Source organism: Spea bombifrons, chromosome 3 (assembly GCF_027358695.1).
Source record: "Spea bombifrons isolate aSpeBom1 chromosome 3, aSpeBom1.2.pri, whole genome shotgun sequence".
In the NCBI taxonomy this organism is placed as follows: Eukaryota; Metazoa; Chordata; class Amphibia; order Anura; family Pelobatidae; genus Spea; species Spea bombifrons.
The window spans coordinates 46,467,587-46,489,909 of NC_071089.1; the positions used below are offsets into that span (position 1 = coordinate 46,467,587).

At 39.6% G+C, this 22,323-nt stretch overlaps 1 protein-coding gene across 1 annotated transcript in view; it reads left to right on the top strand.

Moving 5' to 3' along the window:
- Nucleotides 1-21,534, top strand: part of ENPP3 (ectonucleotide pyrophosphatase/phosphodiesterase 3) — a 44,496-nt gene extending 22,962 nt beyond the window's left edge. The window contains exons 10-25 of the mRNA XM_053459251.1: nt 662-727; nt 809-881; nt 1,343-1,451; nt 2,912-3,040; nt 3,381-3,412; nt 5,110-5,237; nt 6,489-6,555; nt 8,929-9,016; nt 10,229-10,395; nt 10,492-10,540; nt 10,624-10,778; nt 13,273-13,408; nt 14,014-14,091; nt 14,645-14,777; nt 19,717-19,873; nt 21,304-21,534. Coding sequence (XP_053315226.1) covers nt 662-727; nt 809-881; nt 1,343-1,451; nt 2,912-3,040; nt 3,381-3,412; nt 5,110-5,237; nt 6,489-6,555; nt 8,929-9,016; nt 10,229-10,395; nt 10,492-10,540; nt 10,624-10,778; nt 13,273-13,408; nt 14,014-14,091; nt 14,645-14,777; nt 19,717-19,873; nt 21,304-21,477 — 1,741 coding nt within the window. The 3' untranslated portion in view covers nt 21,478-21,534. The remainder of the gene's footprint in view (nt 1-661; nt 728-808; nt 882-1,342; nt 1,452-2,911; nt 3,041-3,380; nt 3,413-5,109; nt 5,238-6,488; nt 6,556-8,928; nt 9,017-10,228; nt 10,396-10,491; nt 10,541-10,623; nt 10,779-13,272; nt 13,409-14,013; nt 14,092-14,644; nt 14,778-19,716; nt 19,874-21,303) is intronic.
- The last annotated feature ends 789 nt before the right edge of the window (nt 21,535-22,323 follow it).

Genomic DNA, 22,323 nt, shown 5'->3' on the forward strand with positions numbered 1-22,323 from the left:
CCAGCCATCACATGAAGTTTTAATATGTAGCTTAGTTAAGTATCCCCTTGAAATTAACATTTTTCTACCTTGCAACTGCATGGCAGGATTTATCAAAATGAGAATGTGTGAATGAATATGTATCTATAAATGTGTGGTAGAATGGATATATAAGTAGGGAGCAAAGATGGCAAGTCTTATGTGTCCAATCTAGGTGCTTGGAAAGTCCTTTGTGAGCAATCTAGATTCCAGGGCGTGTCTTTGGGGTGGGCAACCTGTGATCTATGCCTGCAATTTAGGGTTTCCATGCATTATTTCTTTGATCTATATCTTCAATGCTGAGTTTCTGATTTTCAGTTGATCTATACCTGCAATAATATGTTTCCATGTATTACCGGTATTTATTTACACTATAACTTCACAGACAGGGTTTCTGTGTCTTATACTGTATGTCTACAAGAAGAACGAAAGGCGAGGTATGGCATAGTGAAGGAGAGGACGAGGTTTCAAGGGGGCCAAACATGGCAACAGAGGACCCGCTATGATATGATATGATAAAATCACTTTGGACAGGCTAAACACTTTTTTCATATTTATTAAAACTGCCATAATTATGTTAATCACACATGAGATTCATGTGATTTTACTTTAATTTTATACTGTTCCATTTTATTTTTTTCAGCTCTGTTCCATATGAGGAACGTGTATCTTCTATACTAAAGTGGCTTGACCTCCCAAAAAATGAGAGGTATGTTTTACATTAATCAGCTGAGCATTTGTACAGTGTACATGCATTGATACAAAAACAAATTGATTTTCTATGATTCAGGCCTGATTTCTATACACTGTACATTGAGGAGCCAGACAAGTCAGGACATTCGTATGGACCAGTCAGCGGTGGTGTAAGTTCAAATTTTGTTTGCATACAAAATGGATGTCCAAATACTGCATTCTAGTAGAATGTTTTTTGATGTGTTCATTTTGCATTAATGATATACAGTTTAGCTGTCTTTGTTTGTTCTATTCTTCTGCCTCATGTGGTCAGAGGGTAATTTGTGTGTATAAGATCAATCGACACCTCTGGATTGGAGATTTGGCCCCACAAAAAGATCAATATTCTGTCAAAATCAAAGCTGTGTGTGGCTTGACAGGAGTTTCCCACAGTGTTACTTACTTTCATGGTTACTTTTTTGATGTAAAAGACAGAGTCATGGTTATCCACAACATCTAAGTCCAAATTGATACTATTACATAGCAAAAGGTGATAAAATGTGTTTGGCAACTATCTTTTTTCTGTGATGTCTATAAATGATCTTTCTTTACTTGCTGCTTTTCATTATAACATGTGTTTCTTGGCATTTAGGTAATTAATTCTTTGTTACTTGCTGATAAAACCATGGGGATGTTGTTGGATGGACTGAAACAAAGGAATCTTCATAACTGTGTGAACCTGATTGTCCTTGCAGATCATGGTATGTAATCCCATATTGTAGAAAACAAAGGGGGTATGAATATATGAACAAACAACTTGTACAACTATTACGAGAGAGATTTGCTTGAAAATCACCTGATTGCTTGCGAAGGACAACAACTACAACAAGTACACACATTCTCCCACAAACTTTCACTGAAATGTGAATGGAGTTCATAGCTCATGCAGGCCTTTTTCATCTTTCTTTTCTTTTTAGTCTTTCCTTTTTCCTCCACCAGGTACTAAATGAATAAGTGATTATACATAAAAAACAATTTATAAATGGATGTAAATCAGAGACTGTGAAGGGAGAGCTAAATTAGCAATTGTATCCAAGGGGTTCCTTGTACCCTCTTTCTGATGTGAGGAAGGGATCCTCAGAAAAAAAAAGTGCATCTCAAGTCCCACTATTTTTTCCTGTCATTCTGCGTTAGCATTCAGTTTTGCTAATTTCTTTCTCAACATACCTTCGGTCTCGTAGAATACATGGCCTCACAAGGGATCAAGAGAAAAAGAGACTAGGCTATTTTCTTACTTGTATATGACAGTTGAAATCCCTGCTTGAAGAAGGTGACTTAAATCAGAATATGTTTACATCCTCACAAGTAGTGTTTTTTTACATGGATCCATTAGTAGAACCATCTGATTGTCACCATTTAAGTCACTTGGATAGGCTCTTTTGAACATATATATGCCAGTCATTAAAACTATATGTGCAAAGATACATTTTACTATACGTATATATTTAAGCTTGCGCTCTCTCACTCACTCACTCACTCTAATAGTATAATGATACTTTTACCAACCTTTACACACCTACTTGCTAGGACAGATATCACACGAAAACTCTTAATTTTGGTGGGACAGCATGCAATGATAATGCATCAAGTTTGGATCTACCCAGCATGACCAACAATTCTCGCAGTGACATGTCTATTAAATATCTAAACAGATTAATGCCCCCCCCCAAAGAAAGGTTTAACCAACATGGCAACATTGTATATTTTGCTGAGCACATTCATAATAACACTGTGTGGTAAAGTAATATAAGAAGGGAATATAGGGTCAGTGTAAAATGAGGACTGCCTGCACAATCTTTTCAGATGATGAACTGATTATATTTGACATCGTGGTAGTATACCTTCTACTGATTAATAGAGATATGTAGCATTAAAATGTGATTATGTAGCCATCTACGTGTGATCCTCAGGTTGCCAAATTATAACTGTTTCAATGCATAAAGAGTGAGCCACATTTGGTTTATCAATGTGTATGCATCCCTTTGTTACTGAAAGTAAATCGTAGACCAAGAATTGGCTTGTTAGTAAGCATGTCCGTTACAATATATGGATCAGATGTGCACACAGGTGTTATATGGACATTTGGGATCTCTTGGAAGGGTTTCGTATGCGCAGTTGCACGATCCCCTTTTACAAATACATTTCATTGTGTCATCTTTAGGAATGGAAAAAACATACTGTGAGAAATTAGAGTATATGACTGACTACTTTGAAAAAGTAAATTTCTACCTATATGATGGGCCAGCAGGAAGGATTCGTTCATATAATGTCCCAGAAGAATATTTTACCTGTAAGTATGCTATTCTGTATTTGATATACTATCTAGTGTAAACCAGCTAATACACACATTCAAACACAAAACACCAAAAAATAAAAAAGAATTTGAATCAAATGCCTTTATGTTGTGTTATTATTATTTATGATGTTTTAATGTCCCAAAATAGCAAAGCTATATGTAATAAAATAAGCTGTTAAGTGATCAGCCAATTCGGAAGGGATGAATAACATACTGGGAAACATACAAACATACATACACGACGGTTGAAAATATTTTTTTCCGTAGGTTTGTAGGTAACATAACTAAAATTATGCATATATACTGATCAATGATTGCTCTTTTTTCTTGACAGTTGATTCTGATGGAATTGTGAAAAATTTAACTGTAAGTTAATATTATATTGGAATGTTTGAAATATGTGCAGTTGTTCTGGGCCTCCACTGATGGGGAATTTAAAGGGTGTGCTTGGATGTGAGTGCTGATCAAGCAATGCAGTGATCTTTTTTTCTGCAATAAGCTGATCATCATTCCTCTTCAAATGAAGGTCTGTTCTTTGTCTGCTAGGCAAGCACAGCTATGTTCCCTTTCCCTCATGCTTTGGTTAGAGTGATTGCCTTGTCAGCACACCAGCCAGACGCCTTCCTGTGTGAGCTGAAATGAAGTCACATGCTCTGTCTGAAATAAGCATGTGCTGTACTTTAGGGGGTTGCTTGGGAATAGGTATGCAACTTCATTGCAGCTCAAACTGTTGGAGTCTTGTACCCCAAATTCAACTCGATTTACCATAGAAGACAGGAGCCAGTGCCAAAGATCAAAATAACAAATAACAAAACTGCTGAAAAACAAAAGAAGATCTTGCACGGAAGGGTCTGATACAAATAGGTATATTTATTAACATGCCAGTACTAGTATACATGGAATCAATTTCATGTAAGAAAAGCAAAAAAAAAAAAAAAGGAAAACATCAACAGTGTAGACTGTTCGGACAATTCAGTATTAATTATGTTGTGTTAGTTGCACTCACAATAGTGATGAAAGTTTGTACGTATCTCTCATTTCCCTTTCATAACCGGATTAAGCATTACTAGAGAAAAAAAGAGGGCACAAGCAATAGTGTGATATTGTTTACGCTTTTTTATAAATAAAATAACAAACGTAATCCAATGCACATAAAATAAAGCGTAAACAATATCATACTATTACAAAAAACAAAATACTGTCTGCACTTCTCACCCTAATAAAGTTGGCAACAAATATATAAACATAATATAAATGAGATAAATATCACACTATTGCTTGTGCTTGTGCCCTTCTCTAGTGACGCTTAATCCTGTTATGAAAGGGAAATGGCTCTGGTAGATAATATAACATATTCTAAATAATGAGAAGTAGAATTTGACTTACTTTATAGCTGATATATGTATTCTGTGTGAGCATGGAGGGTGCATAAGGTGTAACATCTCATCTTCTTTTCTATTTAAGCACAATAGAAGGAGGTTTCACTAGGGGGCACCACACTGACAAAAGTATTCTGAAGGATCATTATGTTAATATACAAAATACTTAATACCATCTCCTATGCTGTAACTTTGTTTGGACACCATTTAAAAATAATGATGATAATATATATTAATATATATTAAGTACATTTTCACACAAGATATTACATTCTATTTAAATGGTGCCAGTAGATTACATAGCACTATTAGAATAAAGAGAAGCATGTTTTTCCCTTAACTTTAACTATGTACAATAGCAACAATAACATGAATAATTGTAAGAAAAGGTTCAAGCATTATGCATGAACAGTACATGGTACAACATGTGTGTATTAGAAATCTACCATGTGCATAAACAATGCTAGCATCTGTTTTAACTTCCTGTTCTCAAGATGTGCCTGATTGTTCGTACCCAGTAGTTTTGTCTCTTTTTATAAATTTGCTTGTCCCTCTAGGGTGGTCCTAATTGCCTTTGTAAGGGTAGAGGAAGAGAGAAGAGGACTGTGACATATGCCCTTTAGTAAAGTGCCTCAACAACCTAATTATATTAACATCTAACATTATTTTTATATGTTTATTCAGTGCAGAAAACCTGTTCAGCACTTCAAGCCTTATATAAAATCGGACCTGCCTAAACGATTCCACTATGCTAATCATATCCGCATTGATAAGGTTCACCTCTATGTGGACAGACAGTGGCTGGTTGTTAAGTATGTTTTGATATTCTTATATTTAGTTATTCTTCTGACTGTATGTGCTAAATTACATTTTTAGGTAACAGAACAATATTGTTGACACCAAAAGATGTAGTAGTTTAATGAAAACAAATGAAGCTTAGCATTTACAACATCATGACAGAAACAATAAATAGCTGTGTTTTCTTTAATAAACTTTGTTGGTGGAAAATTAAGCGGAGGGGGCAGAAAGGATAGAGCTTAGGTGGGTGTAGTTATAGTTAAGGATAAGTCCTTCATCTTGCACTCCCCACTACTCCCCTAAAAACACATGATGTCAGGATTCATGAGAACTTACCTGTTGTGTTCTACAAATAGGGATGTACCGAAATGAAATTTCTGAACCGAAACTGTAAATTCAGTATTCACTTGGCCAAAACCAAAAATGACCCCCCCACCTTTAAAAAAAAAACAAAAAAAAACACAACACTTTTATTAAAAGTAACACACTGAAGTTATAAATATATATATATAATTGTTAACAGCAATCACACTCCTATCATGCAAAGTCAGCCAGTACATGTTGGAATCTGTGTGTGATTGCTGTTATTGCTATATTAATAGTGTTATTGAATTTTTCTGTCCAATTTTGGTGTGTTGCTTGCTTTTAATAAAAGTGTGGTTAACACACCAAAATTGGACAAAAAAAATAATACCAATATTATATATATAACAGCAATCACACTCCTATCATGCTCTGGTTCTAGCATGTACTAGCTGCCTGGGCATGATAGGAGTGTGATTATGTTATTCACCCCCACACACTTACACATCTATGCTATCACACACACACACACTCTCATTTATTCACTCATTCATGTTCATTCATTCACTTATACTAATCATTCACAGATACTCATTAATTCCCTGAATCACGTATACTTGCTCATACTACTTACCTACCATATGCATATATGCCCTTACTAGAGTCTATATGATCATCTGACTACAAAGCACCGCATTCTTCCAGTCCAGGATAAACCAGTTTCGCCACACAAAGAGCCATTCCTTTGAATTTGACTTTACTCAAGGTCACGTTGGTGTGAGTGGCTATAAAGTTAGACTCACTAGTGATTTATTAGACCGCACTAGTGACTTATTAATTTAAAAATGATCTTGGCAAGACTGTCATGTAAGCATACTTTTTGTTTTGTTTTTAAATAGATTTTGCAGTCCAGTGAATAAAAAATTAAATTGAAGGCAAATAATTGTTTTATTTTTCAATAGGGATAACAAATACACTTTCTGTGGAGGAGGAAACCATGGCTATGACAACGAGTTCAAAAGCATGGAGGTAAATAACAATCATGATGGGATAACTACCTATTGGGAATATTTAAAGGGAATGTTACTCAAAAAAAGTTTTGAAAATGTTCCTAAACAGATGACAATAAACTGAAGTAGTACAAATTAAAGTAAAACAAATTTGTGAAAGGCTTCTGATTTTTTTAAGCATAAAACAGAAAGGTGTGTTTATAAGGACCTCACTAATAATGGCTTAGATAAACCTCACAGGCTGCACCTAGCAATTTGGCTATACTCCACCACAACGTTAATGCCACGCATTCATACAGTTTTTGAAAGAGTATATGGTGGTAGGAGGGCCACTAACATGTGTCCTCGGTCCCAATACAAACTTAACGGCCCCAAAGTCCACAAAGGTGTCCAATCCCTGTAAAGGGTTCATTAAGATCCCAATCCCAGCATGGGCCAAGTTCGGATAGCGTGTTGTGGGTTCCAAGTCCTTGGTAGCGAGCTACAAGAGCCAATGAGGGGGCCATGACAGATTAAGCTGTTTGTAGTCCTAGGTAGTGGTAAGTTTGGCTTGCTTATTCTTATTCTCTTGTGCTTGCTTCACATAGTGCTTCCAAAAAGCTAGTGTCCCTAAATAAAAAAAGCAATCCTGAGGCAATTTTTTCAATGTCCTGCTTGCCATCCTCATCCTTCTCATTTTAAAGATACGTTAGTTACATTTTGAAAGAAATGGCCACAGAATTTATTGACAAATTTAAGTATGTAAGGTAACAAACATAAACCAGGGTCCCCTACCCATGACCCACCCCTCATTAAACTCAGACATCACAACCAACCTGGGCCTGAGCAATTGGCTGCAACACCACCAGCCAAGCCATGGCACTCCACATTAACTTCCCCAGCCAATTAGCTGCAACAACATGGGTCTGCCCAGGAAGAACCAGACCAGGTATAGGCAAAGTGTCCGTACAAGGACACCAGTGTCCGTGGCAAGGTTTGTGAAGTTCCATAGAACATCATGAGCAATGTTTGTGCCTATCCCTTTCCAGAACTATATGCCTCCCAGACGCATGCTGCCACCAACGTCTTAATCTATTGGAGGTCTCTGCACAGCCCAATGTCCATAACCATGCTGGACACAGATTTCCCACACCTGCAGAATTAGTGTCAGGGTTTCCACCCTTCTCCACTCTACTCATTGCTTGTTGGTTTTGCTCTGTTAACAGATCACAATCTTATCTGATTAGCTGTTAATTAGCTAACCCATTTCCTGCTGTGCTCTGGGTATTTAGCTACAAAGGTTCAGTACTTCCCTGCCCTTGCATGGTTTCTGACCTCCAAGTGTGATCCCTTATTGAATCCTGTATTCTTGTGTGTGACCCTAGCTTGGCTGACTTCCCTCTCCTGGATACTCTTCTGGCTTCCTTACTCTGGCTTGTCTGATTACTCCCTTTGGCACCTGCCTTGCTTTGTGACTATGTTACTGAACTGTATCATTTTTATAATTTTTTACTATTTGTAAATAAAGATGCGCACGTGTGACGTCATGGCGACAATACAGCCAGTCTGCTGATTTTTTTAGTTTGACCCGGCTTGTTCCTAGAGCTGTATTTCATTTTGGTTTCTGACATTAACTATCTTGCTGCTAACCTGGTCTTCTCTTATATCTGTTGGCTTCTGCCTCTGCTCATGCTCTTTGTGCTGGGAATTTAATCCTTAAACGTGACAACTGGCCATTGTAGTCCCTCAAAAACTCATCCCATTCCCTTAGATGTTGCCTTTGCGCTCTGGTGATATGGATAAAATGGTGAGGAGATATGACCTCACAGGTGAAGATTGACAACTGCAGACTAAAAAAACTCTCCCCATCGGGAGGATCCTACACGCAATGTTGAGTTTCCCCACCACGGACTCCATCCGTGCACCTCCCACAAAAGCCACATCTGCGCTCAGATCCTCGGTGGCAACCTGTACATCATCGCCACTACATTCATTTCAATGGCATCTCCAGCAGAGATCCCGTGTTCCAACAATCCTAACCAGACGTAATTCCTGGTCAACTGATGCAGCCATTGCGAATTCCCTGCATTTCGTCTTCAGAGCTTTCCTGTGTTTTGCTCCTACTTCATTCTTGCTTTATCTATGTAATTTTTCAAGGCCTTGGATTAAGTACAAGTTTGAAACGCCAATAGAACATATCGGCGTGAAGTTTCCTGCAAACAATACAATTAGTTATTCTATGAGCTGAAGAAAAGCATGTCAGCCTTTTGTGGAAAAAGAATAGAATTTTTTCACCATCACTCTTGTGTTACTACATGCATAAAATGCAGGCTCATTTTGAGGTCTATTGCATCATAAAATATCCATTCTATGTATGAGTGTAGCTAACACACTTTATATAATTGTTTTATAGGCAATTTTTATTGGACATGGGCCAGGATTTAAAAGAGGAGTAGAGGTGGAACCTTTTGACAATATTGAAATCTATAATTTAATGTGTGGTAAGTCCTGTGGTGCAACTCATATGTCCCTGCTGACTGGACTATTGTATCAGTTGCTATATATATATATATATATATATATATATATATATATATATATATATAAACCTACATATGTAAACTATATAAGGATGTGATTCTAAAATAAAATGGATGCAACAGGCATACCTGGCAACTTCCCATGGCTGGACACCTGGAGTGCTATGCTAGACAGTTCCCAGATATGGACATTAAGGCAAAATAGAAATCAGGGGCTGTAACTAGAACCACAGGCCCTGGTAAAGAAATTGCCCGGGTGCCCCCTCAACTTCACCAAGCAACATGTGCCAGCTTATGAGTGCCACTCTGGCACACGTATGTAAACACACTTACACAAACTTACTCAGACTCACTAACACACTAATACACATGCATGCTCCCACGCACTTATACATAGACAATCATGCCCCCACACACTAATACACAAGACAATTATGCTCCCACACACTAATACACAAGAAATTCACACTCCTGCACACTAATGCACAGACATTCGTGCTCCCACACACTAATACACAGACATTCATGCTCACATACATAACTCCTCCCTCCTTCATCCCCTTAACTCTCCTGCAGCTTTGGTTGTGCTGCATGACCACTGTACAAGAAGCCTCAGTTTCAGTTCAGGGTCACGTGATGTCAGGTTACCCCACTGCATTCCTGTGTGCCAGTGCTGGTTCAAAATTGTTTAGAAAGGACCCTTCTGATCTCAAGTGGCCCACTCCAGTTCAAAAGGGCCCTGTCTAAACAATTTTGAATCAGCACGAGAAGACAGGAACAAGTGGTCACCTAGAGGGACAGGCCCTGTCACAGTTGCTACCCCTGTAGTTACGCCACTAGTAGGAATCCTTCTATAAGGTGCTGAACTCAGAGCAGAGACATTCACTTGTTTGATGATGTAATTATTCAAACGTTCACCCAGAACTGTTCAGGACTTATCAAAACGGCTAATGTCTTTAGAGTGCTTATTACAAGCGTTTTGGTTGGTTTTTTTTGCGATGTCCTTATGTTGGGGTTTTTTGATGCCTAGAATATACACAACAAAATACTGAAATGTTATGTGTATACAGTATATGAGAAGGCCTGAAAACTGACCGTTAATTTTTTGGGGCAGATAGATGTGTATAAATTATACATGCATGTTTTTGACTGCTGTATCTTATTTTTAAACAGACTTATTACAAATTCACCCAGCTCCAAACAACGGGACCCATGGCAGCTTGAACCATTTGTTGACTAGACCGTTTTACACTCCATCTTTTCCGGCAGAGAAATCAAACCCATTAACCTGCCCTTTATCACAACCTGCCTCCAATTTAGGTTGTTCTTGTAATTACTCTGTAAGCAAAACTATGTATAATTTCAATAGAATAATGTGGAATAATGTTTTCTCTATAATTGAAACCATCAAACTAACAATTCAAAAATATTTTTAGGGAGATGAAGAAATCTTGAACCAAAGGTTAAACCTCAGTGGAGAAAGCAGTAAGTGCCCAATTTATGTGATATTAAGTATGTGTTATACTGCATTGACAATAACTACTATCTTTGCTCCCTTTATTTTTTAGTAAATCAGGCTGAGCAAATTAATTTGCCTTATGGGAGACCCAGAAACTTACAGGAAAATAGTACTTACTGTGTCCTTTACCAGGAGGGCTTTGTGAGTGGTTATAGTCACGATATATTGATGCCACTATGGAGTGCTTATAATGTACAAAACCAGGTAAGTTCTAATGATCAATTAAAATATTTGGCAAATGGATTGACTATATAATGCTAATGTGTTTCCAATATATTTTATTGCATTTCCATTCAGTGTAAGGTAGTAATGTTACTCTTACCTCTGCTGTAAACTGCTCCCTGTAGTCTCTTCCTAGCATCTCCATCTCCCCTTCTATCTTCCCAGTCCCTTCTTGTACTCTCTGGTCTTTCCTGCTTCTCCAGCTTCTGGTCTGCTCCTCCAGCTCCACTCTGGTTCTCCCATCCCTTTCATTCTCCCAGTACTTTGACCTGTCCCCTACTCTGGCTCACTTCTTCTACTCTGACCCGTCCCCTCTGCTTTGGCCCACCCTCTTCTATTCTACCCACCACTTCCAGCCAACTTCTGCTCTGACCCAGGCTTACAGCTATCCTCTGCACCCTTTTATTTGACCCATTCCTTCCTACCCCCTCTGCTCTGGCCCCTTCTCACTGATCCTCCTAGCTCTTTCAGTCCCCTTTTACTCTGAACTGCCCCTTAGTGCTGCATCTTCTGTCACCTGCCCTTCCACCTTCCCTCTGATTTACCCAGCCCTCAAGTGCCCCTTCTAGCTCCCTCTCTGCTGCTCCCAGCCGCTTCCTGCCCCATTTCTGCTCTGACACTCTTCCTTTTCTCTGATCCACCACTCTTCTCTGATCCGCCTCCCCTATACTCAGCACAGGTCGCATAATACACATTACCTGACACCATGGTTGGCAGCAGAGTGGCAGCTTGTATAGAGAGTGCAAGTTGCAGTGAAGACACTGCTGCACTGAGAAGAAATATATTTCTGAGAAGAAAATAGAGAACAGGGAAAACAGAGAAGAGATGGGGAGGGGAGAGAAAAGGGGAAAGATATTTTTGGCCATGCAATTTCAATGATGGGCACATATGCTAGTTGCAGTATATTAGATTACATTTTATTTAAGGCTTCCAGCTAATTCTGTAGGGCTATTAAAATACAGGAGAGTAAATATTAACAACTCATGCAATATCTAGGCAACTTTCAATACAGTATATTGGAAAAGTGTCGATCATTTATTGGCTCTATTCAATATGTACTAAGTAGCATCCAAGCTGGGGGTTGGCATTTAACATTTTTTATATTGGCAGATAAGGTATTCACCTACTGTGGGACATGATTAAGGAGCTTACTCAGTCTGAAGTGTATTGGAAAGCCAATGTACCTCTGTAACAGAAACAATTGGCACCTTGACAATTACTGAGTTTGAGATTCCTGCATCCTGCCAAATGTTTTTTTTGCAACAGCTGTTCTCATTATGGTTGGTACAGCTGTGTGTTGGTTCAGTTTGTAAGCAATTCCCACGCTTTAGTTTGAGAAGCTAAAACCCTAACTGTAAACAGCTTTATCTATGTGGGCCTGTTTTTGTAGCTTTTATTTTACTATTTAATGTAACTTGACAAGGGATACCCATGCCAGAGCTCACCTTTGGTAGAGTAATGATAACAATAGTGAACTTAGTGACCAAGATGTGTCCGGTTATAGTAAACATTCGTAATTAAAGCTCAGATGGTCTAAGCATTATTCTCCAAGTAGTATTTTATTTTTTTTGTGGGGCAGTATGCCATACAGGGTTTCTACAGAGTTCACTTTCAATCTTGGGTTGCATTGAAAGCATTGGGTTTTCAGACAAGTATCTTTTGCTCTCGGCTTGAATGCCACAGAATTTGTTTTGAGATCTGCCTGAATGGCCTTCGGTATGATGCACATGATAATGGAATTGGAATGTTGAAAACCTTTATCTGTTTTGGCTGGAGGCTCACCAAGTTTAAAGCTTGGTCTCCAGATAAGGTTTTCCTTTCTCTGGGTAGGAGAGTGGTGTTTGGGAATGCCCATTTCCCCCCTGCTTTCCACCCACTAAAAACAGTCTGAGACTAGCCATGCTCCTACACGTAGACATCCCTACCCCTTCACAAGGCCATTTCCGCCAGATGAATTTTGCTCGGGCTCTTCTGAGGCTTCTTTGGCCATGCTGACTCTGATGTTGGTCACCTTGTTTCTACCTCTTCTGCTTAATGAATCTCATGCTTCACAATGATGCTCCTGTCTAAGCCGAAATAATTTTTATTATTTTTTTTCTTCACAGTAATTAAAAAAGACCCTGAAGTAATTTTAGGTCTCTTTATTTTTTATAGTCTGTTTTCTACTTTCTTTGTTTTGTTTTTACTTTGAAAAAACAGGATTTCCACTTTTTTTCAGTGGAATAGCAAATAAAAGTAAACATTGCAAAGTTTCTATGTATTGCATTCTGCTTGACATTGACTGGCTTTTTTGAATTCTACCAATTGAATATATTGGACTTTTATGGAAGAAACAACGTAATTCTGACCCACCTTCCCTTACTCATATTTTGGTGTAGAATTGAAATGGAAAAGATCAGATGATAAACTGTATTACCAGAGAGGATGATGTGTGCACCAATAATACTTCCTTCCTTCTGTCCTTTTCCCTTACCAGGGAGAAACGTCAACTCTCCCACCCACACTTGGTGAATGTCTGCGGCCTGATGCTAGAATCCCTGAAGCAAAAAGCCAGAAATGCTCCGACTACAAGCCAGATATGAACATTACTCATGGTTTCCTCCATCCTCCCAGTCAGTACATGTCTTTAAATAGATATTTGTAAAAGCTTTAATCATCTGGATGTGGCTGAGCGATATGGCCAAACTTAATACAAAACAACCGCTCTGCCAGTTGTGGACTGGAAGCAGACATACTACTCTTTGGTCATATTTAAAAGAAACATGCTTCTTTTTAAGAATGAAAATTCTGACCGATAATGTACTGTCATAAATGGCATGAATAATTACCCTGTTCTAAGCATGGTTCACTATAACTAACAATATCTTATATAGGAGTACATCTTCAAAGGGCCCTGCTAGCTTTTTTTAACAGTTTTGTTACTAATTATTCATTTACTTATGAAATGTTGCATAGTGCAGGCTGATGATGTAAGCGCAGCTGATGGCGTAATATGCGTGGCCGGATGTCGCATTTTTATGCTCATGTATGCTGCAGAGCATATGCAGCTGCAGGCTGCACTCGATCGGCCACTGGATCAGGTGTGTGTGGCACTTGTCGGTCAGCAGCCCACATGCATTTGCCCATTGTGCCAGATGCCCGGTCTGGGTCTATTGTATTGTGTCCAGTTGATTTTTTTCTTTTTTCATTAACGTACATTCATTTGATTACATTACAGATTTTAACAAGAGTGAGATTGAACAATATGATTCTTTAATCACAAGTAACATGGTCCCCATGTACCAAGAATTCAAAAGTAAGTATACTTAGAGCTTTTTTCATGTTTTTTGCTATGATTCATCCCTTTAGATTTTACAGCACCCAAACAAACTATACATCATTTTTTCAAGGACAGGTATGGCTTCAGTTTGATACCACTTAGTCCAACATATTTGGTATGATTAACATATAACATATAACATATAAAAAAGAAAAGCACCACATTTGACCAAAATACAATAGTTTTGGTATCTTAAGTTTGGAAATATAGTACAAGGTTTATTCATCATAGCATTCTTATTTTTTGCAATATTACCTTGTGGTCACACTATAATTGCTTAAATGTGTGCAATGGTGTATTCAGATACACATCCATTCAGATCTAAAATAAAACATATGCTTTGAGAAGGGGCAGCAAATTGTGTTATAGAATTATTGTAAGCATGATTTATTTGTATGATAATAATACGCTCCAACTGCTGCATTCCCAGTGCATTCTACAAATATGGCTTGATGTTAAGTGGAGTCCATTTTGTCACTGCTACATATGGTAGGTGACTACACAATAATAAATAATTGTTTTCCCCTAGAAATATGGGACTATTTACATAATGTACTTCTGGTGAAATATGCTTCAGAAAGAAACGGTTTGAATGTGGTCAGTGGTCCAGTCTTTGATTACAATTATGATGGGCATGTTGATGCACTTGATGAAATTAAACTGTGAGTAAAAAGTATTATCTATCTATATATCTGTCTGTCTGTCTGTCTGTCTCTCTATACCACTTCTGCTCCATACCAGAATTTTTCTGCATGCCATTGTATTGCATGGTCCTCTTTGTGACGCTTGGGTGAAAGAAGATAAGTATTTTTTGTTTGGATCTATAACTTGTTAGACATCCAAATGGCACAGTTTCAAACATTACTCATATGGGACTCATTGCTTCATAAGACACAAGGGAGTTGATTAGTAACTTGGTGGTTGCTTGTGTGGGGAAAGGGCGGATTTGGGAGATGTTTTTCAGGTGGAGGCAGCAGGATTTGGTGAGGGACTCGATGTGAGGGATGAAGGAGAGAGCAGAACCTGGTCTGTTGGTTGGATAGTGGAGTTGTCAGCGGTAATAGAGATATCAGGAAAGGTGGATAGAGCAGATGGCGGGATTACCCTGAGTTTGGTCTTAGCGATGTTGAGCTTTAGGTAACCCGACGCCATCCATGATGCAATTCCTGATAGACAGTAAGGCGAGTTAGAAGAGAGGGGGAAAGGTCAGGAGCAGAAATATAGATTAGGGTGTCATCTGCATATAGGTGGTACTGGAAACCAAAGGAAGAAATAAGTTGTCCGAGGGAAGAAGTGTAGATGGAGAATAGCAGAGGCCCAAGAACTGAGCCTTGAAGAACATCAATAGATAGTGGTAGGGGAGAGGAGCAAGTTCCAGTGAATGAGACACTAAAAGTATGGTTAGAAAGGTAGGATTTAAGCCATGAAAGAGCCGTGCCATGGATGCCATGAGCATGGAGGGTTTGTAGGAGGAGGGGGTGGTCAACTGTGTCAAAGGCTGCTGAGAGGTCCAAGAGAATAACCAGTGAGAATTGGCCTTTTGTTTTAGCTGAGAGGAGGTCATTAGTAATTTTAGTGAGTGCAATTTTAGTGAATGCTGTGGATGGAAACCGGATTGTAGAGGGTCAAGTAGAGAGTTTGAAGACAGAAAGTTTGTTAGTTGATTGTAGGTTAATCGTTCCAGCAGTTTGGAAGCTAGTGGGAGAAGTGAAACTGGAAGTTAGTTTAGTTATATAGTTATATAACTGAAAAAAGGCTGAAAAAAGACATGAGTTCATCAATGTGGGATCAAGGGAATGGGGGAGATGATGGCATGTTTGAATGAGGATTGAAATACACCAGAGGAAAAGGAGATTAAAGATGTGGGTTAGGGTTGGGGTAAGGACACTAGAGGGGGGGTAGGAGATGTGAAGGTGCAGGGTCGAGGGGAAAGGTAGTGAGGTGGGAGGATAACAGGACCTTGGTAACCTCAAAGGGTATAACTGGGCTGAAGCAGGTGAGGATGGATTGAGGTGAGGAGGGAGGTTGAGGTACCATGTGATTGACACTATGGGGGAGGATGTTGTCCCTGATGGCGTCAATTTTGTTTTTGAAGTAGGTGGCAAGCTCTTGGGCAGAGAAGTTGGAGGGGAAGGGAGGTGCTGTTTGCCTGAGAAGGGTGTTAAAAGTGGAGAATAGACCTTTAGGATTATGGGAAAAAAGAGGAGATTAATGAAATGAAATATGGTTGTTTAGAGAGATGGAGGGCCGATGCATAGGAACGGAGCATGAATTTGTAGTGAATGAAGTTCTTCAGGTGAACGAGACTTCCTCCACAGGCGCTCCGCGGTACGTGAACACCTTTGAAGGAAGCGCGTCTGTGTGGAATGCCATAGCTGAGGTGGACGGCATGGGGGATTGCGTACAGTTACAGGGGCACCATATATAGGGCTGAGGCTAGTGTATGGTTATACTGAGCTGTAGCTGTGTCAGGATAGGAGGAGGAGGAGGGTATACTTGAGAGGAATGGCCGTAGTGTATCTGTAAGCTGCGGAACAAAGGTGGGAGAACACTAGATCGATTTGATGAGTGCCACAGTGCATCCGGGAGTTAGTCCATTGTGAGAGTCCGAGAGAGGAGGAGAGTTAAAGTAGTTTGGAAGCGGCAGGTGAGGATGGGTCATCAATAGGTATATTGAAGTCCCCTAGGATTAGTGTAGGGATGGTGGACGAAAGAAAGTGGGAAAGCCAAGCAGCAAAGTGATCAAAGAAATGTGTGGTGGGGCCAGGAGGAAAGTCAATTACTGCAACGCAAAGAGCACAGAGAAAAGACGGACGGTGTGTACTTCAAAAGACGAGAGAGAGAGAGAATTGGTGGTAGACATTGAAAGGTGCAACGAGGATAGAGGAGAATGCCAACACCACCTCCCAGGCGGTGTCTGAGGATGTCAGCCATGTTTTGGTGAGTGCTAGAAGACTAAGGTGGTTAGAGATGAAAAGGTCATGGACAGCAGTTAGTTTGTTGCACAGAGTGTGCATTCCAGAGGGCACAGGAGAAAGGGGTGCTGGGGTTCAGTGGATTGATTTAAGATTGGAGGGATTGCGGTAGTTTGTGTTAGATTGCAAGGTGTCATCTGAGCACAGGAGTAGGATACAGACAGATAACAAATTGGATTGTGATAAGTGGGCATTGGATGCCTTCACTTGAGAATGGCATATGAGCTAAGGTGGGGTGATAGCAGACGGGATGGAGATATGTGGATTGTGGAGGGGTTGTCAAGGGGTGCAGAGGCTGCAGTAATTGTAAGATTTGTGGGAAGAGGACATGGTAACATGTATGGGTTCATAGTAAGGATGGAGCTGAAGCAAGCAAGTGCTTATGTGGGTTACCTGCTATCTGCAATGATACTTTCTATGTAATTTCCCTCCAGTTTAACTCCAGTGTAACTCTTAACTACCCACTTACGAGGAGTCCACTGGGGATAAGGCCACAGCAGCTACATTTCCAAGTGAGGCCTAGGAATGTATAGGGCTGCCTCATTAAGTGTTCAGATAAGGTGATTGCCTACAGGAGGCAGATGTTTCACACCTTGGCTTACAATCGCAATTAAGCTAGACTAGAGGGCACCAAATTTAACCCTTTGAGAGCAGCAGGCAGGGCCGGCCCTACAATGGAGCCGACTGGGGCAATTGCCCCAGGCGGCACTTTAGAAGGGGCGGCACTTTGCCCCAAGCTCTTTTTTTGTTTTTTTTTTAAGCTGAGGAGAGAGAGGGGCACCGAGTGGTTTTCGCTTACCCGCTCGGCGCCCCTCTCTCTCTCCTCTGCGGCGAGTCTCCCTGTTCGGTCTCGGTGCCGGCTTTTAATGCAGAGCGCCGGAAGTGACGTCAATTTCCGTCGCTCAGCATTACAAGCCGGCACCGTGGCAGAGCAGGGAGACTCGCCGCAGGACTGTTTAAAGGTAAGTACCGGGGGGGTAGATTATGGCGTCGGCAAAATTTAAAATGACGCCCCCCCCCAGCGTCGGCGGGGGGGGCGGCATTTTAAACTTCGCCCCAGGCGGCGTTAAGTCTTCGGCCGGCCTTGGCAGCAGGGTATGGAGACAGGCAGGATACAGACATACCAGGTGGAAAACAGAGGTAACAGCAGGAGATGAGGGGTTCAAATTACAGTATTTGCTCGATTTTAAGACGACCCCCCCAAAATCTGAATATTAATTTAGGGAGAAAAAAGAATAAGCCTGAATATAAGACGACCCAATAGGAAAAAAGTTTTACCAGTAAATGTTAATTCATGTAAACTATTTTTTTTTAATAAAAGCTATGATTGAAAAAAATATTTTGTTTTTAATTCCTTTTATTTTCCAACCTGCCCCCCAGTTATGCACATCAGCCCCCAGGCTTGTCACTCTGTCCCATAAATGCCTTAAACCCCCTATATGCCACTGTGCCCCATGATATGCCTTTTAACCCTCTAAATGCCCAGTAGTGGATACCTCAATACAGATGTATTTTCTTCCATAAGAAAAGATACCCCATCTTCAGGAAGAAGTGATGAGAAGTCCATCATGCTCCCTCAGACATATCATGGTAGTACATGGTACTGGATCTAACGTCTTCCTTCAAGAATTCAGTTTTTTGGGCCTTGACCAGTCTTCTATAGACTTTTCTACTCGGACTCTGGGTTCATTACAGGTCCACTTAACTTAAGGGTTTCTATCCCTATCAGAGAACCATACTGTGGTGGCTTATCTAAACAGACAGGGGGGCCCAAGGAGTCCCCTCTGGGGTAACTTAGTGGCTCGCATTTTCGCCTTGGCAGAAAACAATCTCTGCTGTTGGGCACATTTAGGGTTCTCAAAGTCTTCAAGTGGGCTATTTAAGCAGGCATCCTATTGACCTAGGAGAATTGAGCCAGGGATTTTCTCAAGAGACTGCCTCTCATTTTAGCCTACTAGACATAGACTTCATGTCGTCTATAACAAACAGAAAGACAGAAGCCTTTTTCTTCCTCTCTTCTGAAAGAGGTCCCCTGGCCTTGGATGCCTTCATCCAAAATTGGCCAGGTAATCTAGACTGGCCAATAGAGTGAATTCCACTACTGCCCAGAGTAATAAAGAAGATAAGGGCAGACCATGCAGATGCCATCCTGGTTGCCCCCAGTTCGCCGAGGATGATATGGTTTGCAAATCTTCTGTTGATGTCTTCCGGACCATCCAGAACTGCTTTCTATTAGAAAGAAGCAAACTAGTCATGAGGAAGATGTATGTCACCATTTGGAAGATCTTCTTGGAATGGTGGTGTCTTAGTAATGTACCTCAAGTTCCTCCACTCAGGCTTCTGGAGTTGTCTCCTGCCTCAATTAAAGTTCATGTTGCTGCTCTTTGGGACTTCCTATTTTGTCCCTCCCAATAAAGTTTTATTATTTTCCAGATTTCTTTTGTTGGCATTATTTCACTAAAAGGGCTATTGGGAGGGTAAGTTTTTATTGCCCTACATGAAGGAGCGCTGCTAGGAATACACAAGGATTTTTAACACTTTTGTTTTTTTTCTAAACTATTCTATGCATATTCTTGTATATAATGTTATAGGGATTTAGGCATATCTTCCTCTTTTGCTCCCCTAGACATGTCCAAGGCACTCTGATTCCAGTCCCAACACACTACTTTATGGTGCTGACCAGCTGCAATGATACGGGAATCAATCCTCTCAATTGCCCTGCAACTCTTGATGTCCTTTCATTCATCATTCCCCACCGAGCAGATAACAGTGAGAGCTGTGCAGTAAGTACATGTGCTATTTAATAATATTAGTTCTGTGAAAAATTACATAGTAGTCTGCTACAGCTGGACATATTCAGATTTTATATGTATGGTTTCTTTGTGTCATTAACTTTATTTTGGACCATATATTGAACTGTACAATGACAAATACTCTGGTGTTTGAAGCCATCAAATAACAGTGAGATTAAAACATACCTTTTTACAATTAAGTGTTTTTGGGTCGCAGTGTGCTATAATATTCTAACTATAAATGGAACACAAATGAGTTATGAACAAGTGGTATTGCTCAAAGAGAAAAAAAGGCAGTTGGCATCATCATTATGTAACTATGTAGGTGTGGTTTATTAATAAATATGGCAGTCAGTGATTCACTAGGTCCTTACCACAAATCTTTGGCAATCTGACATTAGGCCCTTTTTTGTGGAAGTAAAAATTATTCATATTTTCCTGAACCTTGGTTAGACGGTGGTCAATATCGTACACAGACCTTGACAGCAATGATGTAACTATCTTTATTAAAAAAACAAACACATCCTAGGAACATTAAATTAAATTATATTCATTATTTTTCCCCAGACATACTTTCTGTATTGTCTGAGCCTTTAATTTTACAAATGATCAAAAAAATATCTGAGAGCGCAACTTTTTCTGTAATTGGATATTGGATGACATCCCACTATCTGAAACTTGACATCTCCAAAGCTGAGTATCTTGTTAAACCTCCCATCTCCATTATCCACAATTCCTGATATCTCCATGAATATTGAGAATCTACCAAACCAACCAAGTTTTCTGCCTTGGTGCCCGCATTGACCCTGCTCTCTCTTTAACCTCTCATGTCAAGTAACCCACCAAAATACTAACCAATTCCCTTGTGATATCCCATCCATTTTAAACACTACTGCAGACTTATCTGATCTAGTTGCTCTTCACGTGCTGCATCACTGCATGCCAGTCCCTACAAAGGCTCCCCATAGCCTCCTGAATTAAAGTTAAAGTCCAAATACCCTCCTAAATGCCATCTTTGCTCTTGTCATGAATTGAATCTTGTTCTACCATTATTACCGCTTCCCACTCCATTGCCCAGGATTTATGATGCGCTGTACTCTGAAATTCCCTACCCTGTTCTATTAGACCATCTTCTACTTACTCTAACTTTAAATGTCCACTAAAAACTCTGCTATTTAGAGAAGCATATAACCACCGCTGCTAACTCCCTAAACTTAAGTGCGCTGGGTAACTGCCAGGAATGATGTTTCTCAGAGTTTCCTATATGTTGAAAAAATCCCTGTCTTTGTCAGAAAGATTTTTTTAATTCTTTTGAAGGTAAGTTCAATTTTAGTTACTACTGACCACCCTTATATGTAAGACTTGACTCTCCCTGCTGTTTCATGCCTCCTAACAAGGTTATACCTCATATTATATTTTAGGATGGTAAACCAGAATCAGAATGGGTTGAAGAACGACTTCGTGCTCATGCTGCACGGGTCAGAGATGTGGAGTTACTGACAGGACTGGACTTCTACCATGACAGGAGTCAACCCATCACAGAACTCTTGCAGCTTAAAACATTTTTGCCAACTTTTGAGACTGTCATCAACTAAGCATTGGTACCGTGTATTGTAAGGAGGCTAGAAATTAAAATACTAAAAACTGAATAAGGGATGTAATTTTTGTTTTTGTATGATAAATATTCTTATTCTTAGGAATACAGAAACAGAATGTGGGGCTTTTTAAAAATGTTATAATTCTTGGAATCTATGTTTAATCTTAAATGCTGGAATCAGCAGAGATGGAGTACAAGCCAGATCTCTATCCATTATTGCCACTACTGGCAATAATGGTTGTTTCAGGGACCTCAAGATATAGGGCTGTGTGGTGGGACAGACAGCACCACTCAAAAACAGTAGGAAATAAGGTAATGCTTAACATGTTAAGAATGAAAAACAGATTAAACCATGCACAGGACAAAATCACATTTCAAAGTAGGAAAAATGTTAAAATATAGTTTTATAGAGGCATCAATGTGATAAGAAGTATTTCTTATCCAACTAATAGGTTGGTTTATAAAAACCAAAGAGTAGAAAGAGTAGAACAAATATGCAAACTGGATAGACCAAATGGCTCTTATCTGTCCTCATATTTTACGTTTTTATGCTTATCAGTACATATGTGGAACAGATTATAAAGTATCTTTCCCAGCTTGATTTATAATATATGAGATATTTTTTATTCTAATACTTTGCATAGCAATGTCTTCTGCATGCTAACAATTTTTTTAAATAAATATGATGTTTTGTGAAACCCACTACAAGAATATTCTGATAGCTCAATAACATAAAAATCTCGGCCACTAAACTGGAAATCGGGTAGCCTGCTACTCGTGTATTTCATGTAAGGAATCTATCATGAAAGGATGTGTAGCAGAGTCTTATGCAATGTAACATCAC